The sequence below is a fragment of the Carex rostrata genome, chromosome 29 (assembly GCF_964058835.1).
Source record: "Carex rostrata chromosome 29, lpCarRost1.2, whole genome shotgun sequence".
Lineage (NCBI taxonomy): Eukaryota > Viridiplantae > Streptophyta > Magnoliopsida > Poales > Cyperaceae > Carex > Carex rostrata.
Window position 1 is genome coordinate 500405 of NC_135946.1, and position 18731 is coordinate 519135.

Here is an 18731-nt window from a genome sequence, read left to right on the forward strand (position 1 = left end):
ATTTGGGGGTCAAGATTGTCACCAAAAATCAGTACGCGTTCACCTCCGCTTCCTCTCCTCTTCTTCAGTTCTGAAGCAGGTGAAGTTTTCTGGCAGTTGCGGTCTAAGGCAGGCTTCCCCTCCGCACAGTGTTTTTTCCTTCCTCTCCCTCTGCGTAACCTCAATTGGAGCACACCCTGAGGGTAAGAGATCTTTTCGGGAGGCTTAGCAAAGTCAGCAATGTTAGAGCCTTTGTATATAGCTAGTCTTTGTATAAATAAATGGAAAATATATGGCTATGTCTTTGTATATGAAAATATTAAAAATCTTATCTACATTGATATGAGAAATGAGATTAGTAAAAGTATTGTATAATTTTTAGTTTTGACTTCTCATATTCTAATTTATGACTATGCATTCATATATGGTGCGGCTTATGGAATGGAACCGATTTTTTTAAAAATACCCAAAAAAATAATTATTTTATTAAAAATAACCGAGTTTTGGATGAAATTTTAAAAATACCCAGGCCGCAGATTTTTTCTGTGCTCCGGAATTTTTATTCCGGACCGCAGAAAAAATTTGCGCCCCGAAATTTTTTTTTTTTTAGAATTTTTTTAGAATTTTTTATTCCGAGCGCAGATTTTTTCTGCGCTCCGGATTTTTTTTTTTTTTTTTTTTTTAGAGTTTGGAGAAAAAAAATCCATTATGTATATGTATGTATATGTATGTGTATGTATATGTGTATGTATATGTATGTATATGTATATGTATATGTATGTATATGTATGTGTATGTGTATGTGTATATATATGTATATATATGTATATATAAATATACAAATATATGTATATATAAATATACATATATATACACACATATATATAAATATACATGTATATAATATTTATGTATATGTATATAATATTTATGTTTATGTATATGTATACACATATATACACATATATACATATACATATATTATATACACATATATACATATACATATACATATACATATATTATACACATATTATATTATATATACATACACATATATTATTAAAAAAAATCAGACCATGGATATTTTCTTTCTCCAAACTCTAAAAAAAAAATTTAAAAAAAATATACATATACATCTACATATACATATACATATACATATACATATACATATACATATACATAAACATAAATATTATATACATATACATAAACATAAATATTATATACATATACATATATTATATACACATATATACATATACATATACATATATATACATATACATAGATATACATATACATACATATACATATACATACATATACATAATGGATTTTTTTTTCTCCAAACTCTAAAAAAAAAAAAAAAAAAAAAAAAAAAAAAAAAAAAAAAATCCGGAGCGCAGAAAAAAATCTGCGCTCGGAATAAAAAATTCTAAAAAAAAAAAAAAAAAAAATTTCAGGGCGCAAATTTTTTCTGCGGCCCGGAATAAAAATTTGGGAGCGCAGAAAAAATCTGCTGCCTGGATATTTTTAAAATTCCATCCAAAACTTGGTTATTTTTAATAAAATAATTATTTTTTTGGGTATTTTTAAAAAAATCGGGGAATGGAACAAAAGAGCTACTTTCACATATATGTTAAATGTTAAAATGTTTTTTTATTCAAACACATAATTTGATATGTTATATTTTATTTATTATTGTTAAAGTTAAATTCTTTTGTTATTATGGTCTCGTACATATTAAGTCATTTTCTTTTATAGTTGATATAATATGCGTGCACTCGAAATTTCACAAATAATCTTCATTAAAAGTTGATATATAAAATATTGATATATTAAAAGTTAACAAATAATCTTCATTCAAAGTTGATATAATATTAATTTTACCATTTATCATTTTTAGATGAAAATATTAAAATCTAAAAAAAACAAAGTTATTGTAGCTGGCCGCCCCGCCCCTAGGCGATTTGGTCAAAAAAAAGAAAAAGAAAGAAGTTGACCGCCTCAACACGGGACGATTTGGTAGAAAAAGCTGACCGTCCCACGTTTGTACGGTCATGGCATATTTTTTAAAAAAAAATTTAGAGGGCAGATTTGGTAATTTTTATTTTTTAGAGTATTAATAAAAAAATTGGCTCTGTTTATGATTAGGGGTGGCAACGAACCGAACCGAACCGAACTTACCTTAGGTTTGAGTTTGGTTTGAATTAATTTCGAACCGAACCTGGTTTGATTCGTTTCAAACCGAAACCATTTCGAATCGAATTAATTGCGAACTACACATTTTTCGAATCGAACCCGAATCGAATCACGAACTAAATTATTTTTTAGCAGCCCTAGTTATACCGGAAGTTTATACATTAATTTTTTCTCGCGGGACAAAATTCACATGGCTTCCTTTTACCGGTATAAACTATGAAATAAGTGTTTTTAAGTTGAAAAATTGTTCATGAAAAAATACATCAGAGACGGCTTTCCTGGTATGAACTATGAGAGACGACCGAAGAGAGAGGAGAGATAGTCATCTAGGCCGGAGAGAGGAGTGACAGCCGGAGAGACAGCTAGTCGCCAAGAGCGTCGGCTAGATTTTAGAGCTAGAGGGAGAGTGAGTTAGGGAGAGGTGGAGAGAGAACTAGATTATTGAGATTTGAGAGCGAGGGAGTGTCGGCTAAGTTAAATTATGACTCTCTATCTTGGATTTTAATTTAATCAGGTAAATGAATGGCTGGTCATTTTATGAGATTCGAACCACAAAAAAATCACGAACCTATTTCGATCGAACTAGGCTAGGTTTGAGTTTGGTTTGAATTAATTCCGAACCGAACCTGGTTGGTTTGTTTCAATTTGAACCCATTTCGAATCGAATTAAACTCGAATCAAACTCGAATCGAATCACGAACCTCGAATTTTTTTACCAGCCCTATTTATGATCAATAGAAAAATATTTCATTAAAATTTTGGCTGAGGGATTTAGTGTACGGATTCATTATTTTTTAAAGGGAACATATTTTGATTCATGATCGTGCAAAAATATTAAGGAAATTATACGCAATCCGACATGATACGCAGGAAATTATACGCGACGCAACACAAAGTTACAAAAAAAACCTAATAAGAATCACAAAGTTATATTTTAATTCATCAAATTAAATTTAGACAAATTCTAACGTTTAAATTTTGAACTCTTAACGATATATTTTTTTTTCTTATATATCTTGTATTTTGTAATATTGTCACGCATTAAAAAAAAGAGTACATAAAAGGGTGATTATTTTCTAAAGATGTTCTGTTTTGAGTTGTTAAAAATAGCAATCACACACTTAAACTAGTGGTCGTTTATTTTGGGGTAAATTTCGTTAGAGGTCACTATATTTTGATTTCTATTATGAGTTTATTCAAGTTTGATCTGTCTATTTATAGCTATTGAATTTTTCATTTGTTTCAATTAAGTCATTTTATAAGTTTTTCGTCCAAAATATTAACGAATATACTCATTCCGTCTAAAATTTTAATGGAATATGCTTATTCTGTCCAAATACTAACGGAAAAGCTGTATTTTATTAATTTTTTGGATAAAAAAAGTTATATGGTGACTTAATTGGGATAAATTAAAATTTCAGTAGCTACGTACAAAGGGTTAATCAAATTTGAGTGATCAATTCGTGACAAACGACAAAGTCTAGTGATATCCAGTGAAATTTACGTTTTATTTTTAGATGCCAAATTTACTTAGAACCTTAGAATCAAAAATCAAGGAAAAATTTCCAAGTGTGCTCATGCGAATTTTCAAAATAATCAATTTTCAGATAAAAACATCATAATATTTGATATATATTCCCCAATAAATCTTAACATTATATCCAATATCCGCTTTTACTTATTTAATGTTTTATTTAATTATTTTAGAAATTTAGATGACAAATATATCCTTCACGTCAACTCATGAGTTGCTTTGCGTACGTAACCTTCTCTTTCACATGCCTCAGCAAAATATGACTTTTGACTTGGATCCATTTCTAGTTCTCGGACTGTCTGATCAGAATCATCAGATCTACTTAATTTACCAAATCTCAACTTAATTTCCAATGAGAAACAATTAAATAGAGTTCTACCAACGTGCCCCATAATATGAGAGAAAGAGGGTAACAAGTAGGAGTGCAAACGGATCCGATACGGATCAGATAGTGGTAAAATCATATCCGTATCTTCTTTTATTTTCCGGATACAAATACCGATCCGTTTGCACCCCTAGTAACAGGTAAACCTTGGGCCAGTTTGTCTAGGTGGTACAAGTAAATAAGAGAGAGGAGCAGGGACATGATAAAGAATTAGCAATCGATTCATAATGCTACTGAGATGGCTTGACGAAATATTGACTTTTTCAGTGATTTATGTTTTCTTTGGCAGCGTGTCTTGGTTACTGAAGGCACAATGGAAAGAGATTGAATTTGGACTTCGTTACGAACCCAATTCGGATCGAGAGAAATCGCATTCCAGTCTGACTTGGTCTAGTGCGGAATAGAAGGAGAATTTTTTATTCATAGTAATTATAAAAAAGAAATGTACGAAAACAGATTGAGTATCTCGTTTTTAACTAATATAGTAAGATCGTCAGTATGGATCTAAGGCAATATCCATGATCCATCTTTTTTTCTTTTTTCTTTTTTTGTAAAACGGTTTAAAACTGTAATCTAAGTTTAAAAAAGAAAAGAAAAGATGGATCGTGGGCATTGCCTTAGATCCATAAAATGTGGATCATGATCCGTGCTGATGATCTTACTATATTGGTTGAACAAGATACTCTATCAGTTTTCATAAATCTCTTTTTTATAATTACTATGATTTTATGAATAAAAAATTTCCGAATAGAAGAGATAGAGGAAAAGGGCATCAGATTGGAAACGCATGCAGAATTAAACTATCGCTTCCTCTGAACCTTGGGCCCCGTTAATTAAGACCTGACCGCTGCTGTTAAATAAACAAGACTGACAATGGCCCCCACCGTCAGTATTTCCTTCTATAGTGAAGGTGCTAAGACAACTCAATGATGTGTCAGTTCGATATTTAATTAGTTAGTGAAATTAATTAGACAAATTGAATTGTAATCCCTTCTCTATTAAGAATGCATATATGTCATGTACTGAATTCATCATGAAATATAATATTCTTTGGTTAAATTATCTTCAATTACTCTTAATACTTGCAAATTGCAAGGTTTCTAGCGAAATTGAGTACCAGGGTACTGTAACATTAATTCTTCTTGATTCAGGAAATTAAATTAGTCAGGTTACACTCCACTGATAATCCGAAGCAACCTATGACGGGAAATGAGTACCGTGGAATGTTCAAATCGCGCGGCAGAAACTATGTCAGCACATAGCTAGGAGAAGATAATCAGGCGACCAGATCACCTACCTCCAAAGGTGCAGGAAATTCTTGCCCCTAAAGTCACTGCCGGATGAGGTCAGGATCACTTTTAACATATAAATATTTGATTTCGGGTTCACCTCGAATCTCACCGGCAGTGGTTCTAGAGAAAGGAATTTCCTTCCCCCAGAGGTGCAGGAGATTCGGTCTCGATAATTAGAGAGCTCCATCTGGGAGTTGACACAAAGGATATATTTGTCATATAAATTTTTAAAATAATTAAATAAAAGATTAAATAAGTAAAATAGGTATTGGATAATATGTTTAGTTTTAGTGGGGATATTGGATATATATTATGGTGTTTTTACGGAGAAATTGATTATTTTGAAATTTTGCATGGGCACACTAGAAATTTTCTCAAATATCAAATTTTCATTATGCACTTAGATCATATTTATTTGTTACTTAAATTTAAGGGAATTAATTTAGTTTATCTCATCTTATTCCTTCTATTTTATATATCATTTAACAATTTAAGTCATGATTTAAATTAATTTATACGGTGAGTGAAAAACTAAAAATTTATTTATAACAGTAGACCGTACAAATAAAAAATATATATAAATAAATTAATCTGTTTGTGTAAGTAATTTAACTTATTATGTCATAATTCTATATTACTCTAAATTAATCTCATTTAACAAAGCATGATGAAACAAGAAGTCTTAGTACTCCGTCAAGCTCAAAGATGAGGAGAATTCTATAAAATAATCCGAAATAGTTGAAGCATAGCGACATAGCATAACTAATTAATTGGATCCTCTCCAACATGTTCGGAGCAGAATCAAAGGATCCATACAAATACAATCCTTTAAAAATAGATACGAATCAGTCGATCCTGATCCCTTTCTCTAGCCGTCTAGCGGCTGGGGATCATTTTGCATCGCAAATCGGTTTCATGGACTCTGTTCCAGATCCAGATCCAGATCCAAGAACACATGAATTCGTATCCTCTGAGATATCTTAAACTTTGCGTGACTTTATGGAAAATCCTAACCGTTTAAATACGTTCTACACGAATCTCAAAGCAACATAATACTGACCCCTACATCACCCCCGAACCGAATAGGCACCGGACACGTCGGTACATCACCCCCTAACCGAATAGGCACCGGACACGTCGGTCACGCAAAAGTTAAGATATCTCAGAGGATACGCACTCAATCCAACAACACTAGATGTTATCGGATAATCCAACAACGCTAGATTTTATCAATGGAGGCGAGCTCCTGCTCCCTGCTCTCGCCGCCGCGACCTATCAAACCAGCTCCATTCGTTCCCCTCCATTTCAGCTTTGTTCGCTCCTCTCCAGTTCCAAGAGCTTCCTCCTCTCCCCCTCCTCCTCCTGTTACTTCTTCTTCTTCTCAGGTATCAAAAGTTTCAATCTTTATTCAAATAAGTTCACTTACGGACTTACCACCACACTGCTAACTGTAACTGGTAAGGTAAATAATTGGAAATTTTGTACGGATATCATTTGAAAGGTGTAGAGTGGGTCCCACTTGTCAGTGATATCAGGTTTGTAGGGTTTAGGTTATCTAAGAAATGCTTTTATTCAAATGGGTTCCTTGGTAAGGTAAATAATTGAAATATTTGTACAACTATCATTGAAAGATGTAGACTGGGACCCACTTGTCAGTGATATCAGGTTTGTAGGGTTTAGGTTATCTAAGAAATGCTTTTATTCAAATTAGTTCACTGGTAAGGTAATCAAGTGGAAATTTAGCACAACTATCATTGAAAGATGTAAAGTGGGACCCACTTGTCAGTGATACAAGGTTTGGATGTTTAAGGCTAGCTAAGAAATGCTTCTTTCCTTTCTGAAAATCTTGTTTTTTCTAATTTAATTTCCTGAAAAGGGAATGTATAGAGGAGTGAAGCCGCAAAGGGACTGGATAGGTGAATGGGCTTCTAACAATGCTGATTTTGTAAGGATTTTGCCGATTTTTGTTGGTGGTTTTTCCTTGGTAGCAGTACTTCTCAATCGTGCCTTCTCTGGTATTGCACCTGTTGCTGATGCCTCCAGGTCTCTCTCTTTCTCAGAAGTGAAAATTTTCAATTCATAGTTCTGCCGCGGTAGGTACCTATAAATTCATGTCATAAGCACTGTGGTACCGGATGGTTATCAGTTGGTCTGGCACACTACTGGTAAAGAGAAGAGATGGATTGGGTCAGGGTCTGATGAGTGAATTTTTCTAAAATTAAATAAACTAAATACCCAAAAAGTCGAGGGTTTAATCGGATTGGGTCAGGTTGACACAATGATTTTAACGTACCGAATCACCAGCATATGGAGTTACACTAAACTTTTGTTGCCTATAAAACCCGACCCGATAACTGTTACTCAATTATAATCTCCATTTTGAATTTAAGTTTCTTTTTCTTTCTCATTTTTTTTTTCTGTTCAACCTTCTGGAAAGTTCACAGTCACGTGCCGATATATTAACTCTCTCTTTGGCTGTCACTGACATCCTAACCGGCCTCATCTGGCTCTCTATTCGGCCTAAATATATACCTCCAGTAAGACACTTTAAACTCGTATCCTGCTACTTATTTGTAAATCTAAAGCAAGAGAAATTTCAAAATTGCCCCTGAACATTTGCATCTCGGCTCTTCAATTGTTAAGTTCTATTCAATTATTCATATACGAAGACATTTTTAATGGATATAATTTTTGACTTTCCTATTTTATTTCATATTAATTGCTTTTGTGCTGTACCTACTTTTAGGTGGTCCCATCAGGTGTAGAATGCAAGTGGGTTAAACCTGGTATTTCGACCGATGCCAGTCGTGAGTTGATATGGTACGATATATTTAATCGGCATGAAAATCTAAGCAGTGGCATGGTTTATTTATTTTAACCAACTTTTTTATGATTTGTGATTTTCCTAATTGGTTTTGTTTTCCTAATTGATTTAAATAATGAAAATATATTGAGTACAATTTTTTCTAGGTTTTGGGAATCTCTTTCAACTGCCACGTGCTGTAAATCTCTAGTTGTAGTATACGGAAATGATTGCCTTCTTCAAATTGGAGTTGCAGCTGAGTCATATGAGGGAGATGGTGGCATAGTGGCAGTGGATGTAAATAAGTTAACCCAAGGGTCTCTTTACAAAAGTTGCATGCAATCTTCAAAACGTATGAATTATCTTTTTTATAAATAAAAAAAAAACAAAAAAATAGGACCACCCAGCTGATACTGTACCAGCACCAGTTATAGTGTGATTAGCACATGCTTACGCAGTTTCTGGTAGAAAAAAAACTGACCTGGATGGTAATCCTTTTTTTTAATTTTTTTATTTTATGAATTTCCTTTTTTATAAATCCAAAAAAAAAAGACCACTCCAACTGGTACCTGTACCAGTTCTGGTTGTAGCGTGATTAACGCATGCTTGCACTATACTGGTAAAATGCTGACCTGGATATAGGTGGATTTGTAATTATCGCTCGCAGTTACATGTTTGTATTGCTCTTTAGTTACCAATATTTAAGGGACTTTTTATCACTTACTATTATCTTTTTTTTTTTTTATTTCTCAGAAAGTTATCTGGCAAATTTGCCCCTGTATCCGGGAAGATCAGAGCTTCCATTTTTGCCTAACAATACCCAGGTGTTTATTATTTTCATTTGTCAGTTACTTTGTTGATAACAATTCATTGTAAAATTTCGTATTACATTTTTTCTTTTTTCTTTTTTTCCTATTTAGGCTCTTATATTACAACCAATTGGTGATAGAGGGGTTGCTATTATAGGAGGAGACACTGTAAAAGGATTCACAACTACTGATCAGGTTTTTTTTTTTTTTCATTTCTCTTTAAAATTAATGATTTTGAGAAGAGTTCGGCTATGGTACTATGCATAGCGCACAGCGGTCTGTACTATGGATCAATATCTTCATTTTTAAAGTCTAAATAGTTGATCTGAACCATTCAACATGATATCCACATGAAAATGTACTTGTAGATCAAATTTTACATTTTTTAGAAACTTTCTACTATTCTTTCAGATAGTCAGAAAATTACTTTATCAAAAGATTTTTAGACCATTCAAAACTAGTGATTTTGTACCTATCTAAAAAATAGTAAAATTTTTTTTAAAAAATATAAAATTTAGTTTGCAGGTTCATTTTCTTATGAAGATCACATTGAACGGTTCAGATCGACTATTTGAATTTCGAAAACAAAAATGTTGATTTCATTTTATTTCTTTTTCGGTTAATTTCCTTTTTACCTTAATAGGCATGGATATCAATGGTTGCAGAGAAGATAGATTCTACTTTGTCAAAGCTTTCTGAAGCACTTGCAGAGGCTTAGTGTTGTTTACAGAGAAATTAGGTGTCTGTCTTGATTTCCTTCCATTTTTTGAAACAAAATTAGTGAGTTTAGATTAAAGCAATCAAACCTTTCTTTTTAAAGTAGGAATTAACCAACTTAACCCTGGCAGTTTGTATAATTCAATTTGTGTGTTGTGTGCTGTGTGCAGCACCTGAAAGAGGTTTTCTGATAAATTAGAGTAAAGATTTTAACAGAGTCGTTTCGGCTTCATACAGCGCACAAACCATATGCGTCTTCGTTTTGATTTTATAGTCCGTGTGCTGCATGAAGTGAAGACTGCTCTGTTAAAATATTTACCCATAAATTAGTACTCTAGTACAAATCTTAAAACTATTCATTTTTTATTAAAGATTTTTTGTAATTGACGATTTTACCCTTATCAACATCATCTAACTGGAGTCGCCCATCAGATCTGATTTTAGATCTGAGCCGTCCGATTGGCATCAAGAGTCGTGCAAACATAATCCCACGAACTATGTTTTAAACACAAATCTTGATGTAGATCGGACGGCTCCAACAGGTCTCCGATGCCTATCATCTAACGCAATCTAATCCATTAATCTCGTCGCTCTCTCTCCGTCACTTGTCTTTCTTTTCCCTTTCCCCAAAAGAAGAATCCATATCCTCTGAGGTAACAGAACATTTATGTTTAGATTACGACCGTCCGATCGAAGTCCGGACCACTGGTCGGCTTTAATTTTCGTGCGGATTCCGATCGAACGGTCCAGATTCAAACAGAAATATTCTGTTACCTTAGGCAACACGAATTCCAAAAACAAAAAACCCAAAATGGCAAAACCCAGAACCCTTTCTCACTCACTCACTCACGCGCTGCGCACACTCCCCCAAAACCATCAACCATGCTCTCCTCCTCCTCCGCCACCGCAGCCGCTGCCACCAAGAGCGGCAGCGTCGGCGCCAAGCGCAAAATCCCTTCCCCTCCCTCCCATTCACCTCCTCTCAAAAAGAAGAAGCTAAAACCCCTCAGTTACTCCCGTCTCTCTCACCTCCTCTCCCTCCTCTCCTCTTCCCTCTCCCTCTCTCGCCACTTCCTCTCCTCTCTTGACCCTTCCCTCCCTCCTCCTCTCTCTCTCCCTCTCGATTCCTCTCTCCTCTCTGCCTCCCTCTCCCTCTCCCGTCTCCTTTCCCTCCTCCCTCTCCCTCTTCTTTCCATCTCCCTTACCTCCCTTTCCCCTTCTCCCCCCTTCACTTCCTCCTGGTTCCTCCGCCTCTTATCCTCCTCTTCCCCCTCTGCCTTCCCTCTCTCCTTCCACCTCTCCCGTCCTACCTTCTACTCCCTCCTTCAATCCCTTCACCTCCCCTTCTCTACCCTTCCACCTGAACACAGACTTGGCATTGCTCTCTTTCGTCTTGCTCATGCTGTGCCGTTTCACATCATTGCTCGCCGCTTCGGCCTCTCGTCACCATCCCTCGCTTGCCAGGCGTTCTACGAAGTGTGCCATGCTGTCACTACTCGTCTCTGCCACCTCTTCGGTTTCAATTCCGACATCCCTCTCCTCACTCAAGGGTTTCACCATCTTTCACTTCCTAACTGTTGCGGCATTCTCGGTTACACTCGATTCCCCATAAAACACCAATCTTTAGGAGGTTCTCTGATTGCGCAAGCTCTAGTTGATTCAAATGGGAGGTTTATTGATCTCTCTATCGGGTGGCATGGATCAATGAAACCGGTTCAGATCCTTACTCAAACCAACTTGTACCAGACTCAGCTTGTAACCCTACCCCGGTATGTGTTAGGCGGTTCGTGTTGCCCCCTTCTTCCATGGCTAATTACACCTTATAAAATCGGGTCTGAGTCTCCTTCGGGTCATGTTGTATTCAATCAGGTGCATGCGTGCGGTATGGAGATTGTTAACAAAGCTTTTGGGCTGGTAAAAGACAGGTGGCGCTTGCTCGGTCAAAGTTGGAAGGAGGGACAAGCCGAGGCCTTGCCTTATGTAGTGGTTGCGGGTTGCTTGCTTCACAATTTCTTGGAGAATTGTGGTGAACCGGTACCAGAGAAGGTGTTGCTCAGTACAGAGACTGTACCAGAACCTTTACCCGGCTTTGCAGATTTTGAAGGGGAAGGAGATGAAGGTGGTGTGAGAATGCGGGATGCATTAGCTTCTCACTTGATAATGACTAGACCTCAGTAGTGAGCAACTCAGATAGGGTTTTCTGAATCTCAGGTAGTTTGCATACACCATTGAAAATACTTGGTTGTTTTGTACTTAGCCTCCTCAAAATTTTGTTTCTAGAAATGTATTCTGGTAAATTATGAGGGTGAATATGGAAGAGATGTTTGAATGTGTTTCAAATTTTGACCCTTTTGTAGATATGACCACTTATTTGTGTACTTTAAATGTGCTTATCTATGGATAGTTTATCAATTATATATATATGCTTATGGGTCCTTTGTTCTTTCGCATGAATGCTGGATTTTATTATATTGACAGTATTGAAATATTCTTCTTTCTAGCTTGTCATTATATTAGGGAACTAGGATTGCCTTGCCATAAGGTGGTAACATGTACCAGTAACATGCCTAACCAGTACAGTACTGTACAAAATTTGAATGCTAGATGAAAGAGTAGAGACTGTGACTATCAGATGATATACTGGCTCTAGCATGTACTGGGCCAACTGTTACCAGTATTATTCTTTGCATAGTATGGATCTTCCTTACCACTCTAGATTCTCTTTAAAATCCAATTTTGATTAAATCAAAAGATTGTCGCGGTCTTTCACCGGCACCATTACTGGTTTGGTTTTCAAATGGTATGACAAGCCGGTATCCAAAATTGATAATGGGCCAAGTTACAAGTATGAATGCAAAATATATTCGAGACAAGGTATATAATGGTTCCTTCCGATAAGGCGCCCTCTTACACAAAACATTTAACTAGATCTATTGTCAGTCATTTTGATTTTGAAGAATTTGATTCCTCTACCAGTATAATGCATGTCACATCTAGAAACATCTATGTTATTTGCCTTGGTAGGGACTAGGTAGCATTGATATCTAATCTGTTTTGGAAAATAAGTTTGGTTCTGTTGATCCAAACACCTCGGTAACCTCTATATCAGAATTATAAGATACTGGATTATCTGGCAGTACCAGACTGGTACAGGGTTTTAGGAAACAATGGCCAATGTATCTCCTTAAATGGATGGTACTGACTCAACAAGATATTCATGAAATCTGCTGTTAAAAAATTATTTGCTTAATCATAGATGGATAATAATTTGCTTAATCATAGTTGGATAGGAATAATTTGATATTACTGATTGTCTTCAAACCGCAAATTCGTGCGTTGGATATTGGTGTACTTAATGAGCTAAGAATTTAATTAAATATTTTAATTTGTGGAGTTTTTTTTTTTTAATGAAAAATGTGCAAGAAATATATTGGAATGTCTCGATCTAGTGTTAGAATTTGAAATTGTTATTTGAAGATAACGTAGAAGGCAGATACAAAACGGATTCAATTAAATGCATCTTTTTAGAATTATAAGTGAGTCCGGCTAGTATAACATTGATGTCATGTGACACTAATTTTAAAATTGATTAAATAGACTTCAAACGATTAATTCAAATTGTTAAAACCAATTTATTTTATGAGTGATGCGTTTACATGTATTTTTTTTTTTTTTATATTTTCGAGTTATTTTAGTATCAAATCAAGCGTTACAAATGAATGTATTAAAATTAACTTAAAAACTCACTCATTTGGCCGCTTGACTTGATACTAAATAAATTTGAAAATTTATTAATTTGCAAACACACAACTAATGAAGTAAATCGGTTTGAACAGTTTGAATTCACCGTTTGAAGTCGATTCGATAGATCTTGGAGTTGGTGTTATATAGGCTTAAATGACACTGATGTTATATTAACTATACTCATTATAAGTGTACTTATAAATATCTACATTATTTTATATAAATATTATTATTATTATTATTATTATTAGGATTTCTAAATAACTATTAACTACTTTTTAGAAATTATGGTCTCTAAACTTTCTAACTCTCACAAAAATGAGTTTCTATTAAGTCACGTCAGCAATAAATTAAAAAGGAGAAATAATTTGAGCCAATCATTTAACCAACATAGAATTTATAAATAGTTTCTGTTACGTTACGAAATTTTTACAATTAAATTCAAATGAATTAAAAGTAAGAATCAAGTTAATTGTGCTAACAAAATGAAAGTTAAAACCTTAATTTAGGTTCCTCTAATAAGGTAAGTTAAGTGTGAATCGAAACCGCGTCGAAATTTCGAGAATTTGAGACTTTATAGGCTCAGTGCGTCCGCACTGGTGGTGAGTGCGGGTGACTGACCCGCACTGACTTCTGTTTTCCTTAAATTGCCTTTGAAATTTCTGTGAGTGCGGGTGGGTGCGTCCGCATTACGCTCGGACTTTTTCTGAAATTATGTCGAAAATTTTCTAAGTTCTGACTGCGGGTGATTTCTGTGTTAAAATGCATTTCTGAAAACTGACTAAGTGCCGAGTGCGGGTGAAGTGACTCGCACTGCGGGTGGAGGACCCGCACCGACACCAAATTTTCTTCTGGAAAGCGCTGGAAAGACCTACTAAATGCTGAGTGCGTCCGCACTCAGATCCAGTGCGGGTGAGCGATCCGTACTGAATGAATCTGAGGGTTTATTTGCATAATTCCTTTGTCTCTCTCTCTCCCACTTCATTCATTTATCATTTTAAGTGAAATTTCTGCCAAGAGAGAAGAAAAAAGAGCGAGAGAGTTTCCCGTCTATCTTAAACCCCCGATTGTTGCGAGAAATCGAAACTGGAACCGAGTAAGCGCCCGTGAATCTCTCCCAACTCCCTGATTCGGTATTCTTTTCTCTCCTTTCCTCTTTCTTGTTGTTCTAGCAATAATCCTTTTAGTCTATTTGACTAATTTGCAAAAACATACAATTATTGAATTTTACGATTTCTTCTATTTTAGAATTATGCAGGTTCAAGTCAAATGGAATTGCAATATGAAATACTTGAACTGAAGAAATCATGAAGACTTATCAAGAATGTAAATTGTAAAATCTAAACTTGGTAAAGTGTTTTTGATGTTGTTTCAACAGGATAAAAACGTTGGTAACGTTATAACGATTATACCTTAAGAAAACGCTGTGAAACAACTCGATCAAAGTCAAAAAAAGTCAAAAAAAGTCAAAAAACGGTGCTGTAACGTTTTAAAACGTTGGTAACGTTTTAATTAATTTCCAAACTTCAGAAATTCCTGATTTTGATCAAGTTTTTTACAGTGCAAAACGTTATGTAACGTTTTATAAACGTTGTAACGTTTTATAAACGTTGTAACGTTTTATAAACGTTGTAACGTTTTATAAACGTTGTAACGTTTTTGAAACGTTTGTGTAACGTTTTGGTGCAGCTCTCGGACTTTTGAAGGCTCATAAAACGTTACCAACGTTTCTGGAAAACGTTGTAACGTTTTAGCTCAATCAGCTCATTTTTGAGCTGCCACTATAAATAGACCGAAGGGATCACTTTCAAAAAAAACCTAGCCGTCCCTAAACTTCAAAAGAGGCGATTTTCTGAGAGCTTGGTTCCACCATTGTTGATTGAGCTTAAAACTTCAATATCTCTCAATCAATCTCAAACAACCTCAAATCCACTTCACTAATCTCTAGTTAGATTAGGTTAGAGTGATCTATTGAGTGTTTCTCTTGTTCTCGAGTTGCTCGTGTGACATCCCCTGGTTGTAAGGGCTCGCCGGCGCTCATCTCTCGTTGGCCGTGACTTCCCGTTTTGTAAGGGCTCACGGTTCACAATTGTAATCCTTTCATATTGGGTAATAGAAAGGCGCACCTAGAAAGAGGTTGCGACGCCCCGGAGACGTAGGCCATTGTTTTGCCGAACTCCGTTATCATCCCGCGTGTCAATTTCTCTAAATTCATCTATTTTACTTTCAATTGCAATTAATTTTCAGTTTTCGAGCTAATTAGCGGTGCCCCTTAAGTATAACAAAGTGGTATCAGAGCAAGTTACTCAAATTAAGACACACTTAATTAGAGTTAGATCAACTTGTCAAATGGCACCCTATAGACCCGTGAAGGAACCCCTAATTTTTGGCAATTCGACCAAAAATTTTATGCATTGGAAGAAAACCATGATCAATTATTTAAACATTCTTGAGTTATGGGATGTGGTTAACAAGGGGTATACACCAATATTCACTACCACTACCACCGACATTAAAATCGAGACTCCCGAATCCAAACAAACCAAGAAAGACAATAATCTTGCAATTAATGTCATAATTAACTTGGTTAGTGAATCGGTTGCCTTAATCTTTGGTAGCTCTTTAACCGCAAAAAAAATGTGGGATGCTCTTGTAAACCGGTATGAGGGAAATACCCAAATTAAACGAACCAAATTAACCGGTTTAGAAGCCAAATTTGAAACCTTTAAGGTTGAAGATGGCGAAAGCATTGAGGATATGTATAATAGACTTATGCATATCCAAAATGAATTTACCGAGTTGGGAGAACCGCTTTCTAACAATAAAATTGTAGGGAAGCTATTGAGGATCATGCTCACGAGAGACAAATGGTCCGGCTTGGTGAGTGCGCTAGAAGCAATTCAAGGCACACATGACTCACTCACACCGGATGACCTCTATGCACACTTACGAAGCTTCGAAGAGAAACTTCGGCAATCCGGAAACCCAAAGAAAAGTTCAAAATTCAAAACCATGGCATTTCCGGCTCAAAACCGAAAACCTTCTAGCTCCTCAAACACTTGTCTCTCAAATGATCAATTTATAAACAAAATTGATCATAAGACCTCCAAAAATACCATTCTCCTATCCAAAATGTTTCAAGACATGCTTGATCTTGAAATAAATTACAACAAGGAACGAGAAGAGAAAAACAAAAGAGTGACGTGCTTCGCATGTCATAGAAAAGGGCACACCACTCAAACTTGCTTCCAATTGGATGGGTACAAGGCCAAGAAAAAGGCTAAAGCCTTGCAAGCCTTATTCTCGAATGAGAGTGAGGCGGAGCAATCCGACACGGAGTCGGAAAATGAACAAGAGACAAACCTTGCATTGATGGCAAGTGTAGATGAAGGTCTCTCGGCAATTGATGTCGACTCGATTATCGCAAGCAAGAATATCACCGATGAGATCACCATCGAATTTCTTAAAGACCTTGTCAAATCAAGAAACATCAACAAGGAAGGTGATGAAATTGAAGCCTCAACTAGCTCCGCTAATGAGGTACATTTAAGTTTTGGTCTTAATGATCTTGATACCGAAGATGAATTGACCGATGAGGAAGAAGGTGGTGAAGAATATAATGATTCAATTGATGAGACCAAACATGACTTGTGTACCAATCGGTTAGAAACCAATGATACAAGCAATTTCACAAATGAGATTCTAACACGGTATGATGATGAACCTAGGTGGCAATCTCTCCTTGATGAGTCCAATAGAATTTTGGTTGAAAAGGAATGTATTATTCAAAAATTGATTGCTAAAAATGACATGTTAGAATGTGAAGTTAGAAATTTAAAAACATCGCACATAGGTGAAATAGGCATATTAAAGGTTAAAGTTCAAACATTAGAGATCGAAAATAGGGCATTAAGGTCTCCTAGTGAATCTTCAAATGTCACTAGTCTAGATCCTTATTATGTGAGTAATTTGATACATGATCAATCTTATCATAAAATAGATAGAGTTGGTCTTGGATTTGAGAAGGGTAAATCCTCATTTAAATCCAATCACATACAAGGCCCAAAAGAAAAAGGGGAACATTCTCAAACTTCAAGTATTCCAAATGCCAAACTTAAGTTTAATTGTGAGCAATACTCAACTTATCAATTTTTTACCAAAAAGGGTTTAACTCCTTTGAACAAGGAGTCATCCAAATTGAAGTCTTCTCATGCCTCAAATGCTAAACAAGATAAAAAGTCACCAAATTATGCATTTAGGTATAAGTACAATAAAAGAAATTTCAAGAACAAAAATACTTTTCAAAATAGTGATAAGAACATGTTTAATCCAAAGGGGTCAAACAAAACTTATTTCAAAGGACCCGATGGATGGTTTTATGAACTTAAAAATAAAAATGCTTTACAAAACCAAACTCAAAGAAATGGTGTAGCTAGAGATGTTCCCCAACATCACAATCGATTTGATTTCAACAAAACTAAGAGTGTCACATCTAAAGTTGCAAATAGGTCTCATGATAGTCATAGATGTAGCATGCATAAAATTAAGCATCAATACCAATCCACTTTCAAGCAAGGTTCTATTGCTCAAAAGCCATCAATTACATTTTGTAATTATTGTTGCAAAATTGGCCATACCTCCTTAGAGTGTAGGTTTAGAAATGGAGACAACAACCCAAATGTTGTTTGGGTTCCTAAAACTAAACTAGCTTAAGTTTATACTAAATCTCCCCTAATTTATTCAAATTGCTAAAAACAAATGGGGAGATTAAACAAGGTAGGAGTGTTTGATTAAATCTCGTAATGAAAATGCTTGGATCATTGATAGTTGTTGCACACAAATTTTATGAATTATCCAAACTCTGAATGATTATGAAATTCGCTTCCGCAACATACCAATTATGTGTGACAACACTAGTGCTAAAATGATTTTCAAAATGTGGTTCTTCACTCTAGAACTAAAAAAAAAAAAAAAAAAAAAAAACTCATATATATCGACACCAAAAACCAAATTGTCAATATTTTCACGAAATCCTTGAATTGTTGAGTCTCATGAATTGTAAACTTGTTAAGGGTTTGAATGCAAAAATGTTAATTGCTTGAATTGCTATATCTTAGTTAATTTGGTATTTGTTGTTGGTATGAGATGTATGAATTATTTGAATTGTGTGAATTGATAACTTGTCAAGGGTTAAATTGCAAAATTGTTGAATGAGTAGAATTGTGTATCTTAGAATCTTGACAAGTTGTGTGATATATTG

The 18731-nt window shown here is 35.0% G+C and overlaps 2 protein-coding genes across 2 annotated transcripts; both read left to right on the forward strand.

Annotated features, from left to right (window-relative positions):
* The first annotated feature begins 6593 nt into the window (after positions 1 to 6593).
* Positions 6594 to 9892, forward strand: CCB4 (cofactor assembly of complex C). The gene is made up of 8 exons (XM_078294845.1): positions 6594 to 6783; positions 7275 to 7441; positions 7836 to 7935; positions 8145 to 8218; positions 8369 to 8553; positions 8955 to 9025; positions 9122 to 9205; positions 9654 to 9892. The coding sequence occupies exons 1-8, from the start codon at positions 6631 to 6633 to the stop codon at positions 9726 to 9728; spliced, it is 909 nt and encodes a 302-aa protein (XP_078150971.1). The 5' UTR covers positions 6594 to 6630; the 3' UTR covers positions 9729 to 9892.
* Positions 9893 to 10031: 139 nt separating this feature from the next.
* LOC144546282 (LOW protein: nuclease-like protein) lies at positions 10032 to 12165 on the forward strand. Its single transcript, XM_078294844.1, has one exon. It carries the CDS (start codon positions 10610 to 10612, stop codon positions 11903 to 11905), a length of 1296 nt encoding a protein of 431 aa, XP_078150970.1. The 5' UTR covers positions 10032 to 10609; the 3' UTR covers positions 11906 to 12165.
* The last annotated feature ends 6566 nt before the right edge of the window (positions 12166 to 18731 follow it).

What these genes read in the sequence shown, in the direction of transcription:
- CCB4 (XM_078294845.1), top strand. Translation starts at nt 6,631, where the DNA reads ATGGAGGCGAGCTCCTGCTCCCTGCTCTCGCCGCCGCGACCTATCAAA. An exon ending in TTACTTCTTCTTCTTCTCAG is followed by an intron (nt 6,784 to 7,274) that starts GTATCAAAAGTT and finishes TTTCCTGAAAAG; the next exon opens with GGAATGTATAGAGGAGTGAA. An exon ending in GGCCTAAATATATACCTCCA is followed by an intron (nt 7,936 to 8,144) that starts GTAAGACACTTT and finishes ACCTACTTTTAG; the next exon opens with GTGGTCCCATCAGGTGTAGA.
- LOC144546282 (XM_078294844.1), top strand. Translation starts at nt 10,610, where the DNA reads ATGCTCTCCTCCTCCTCCGCCACCGCAGCCGCTGCCACCAAGAGCGGC.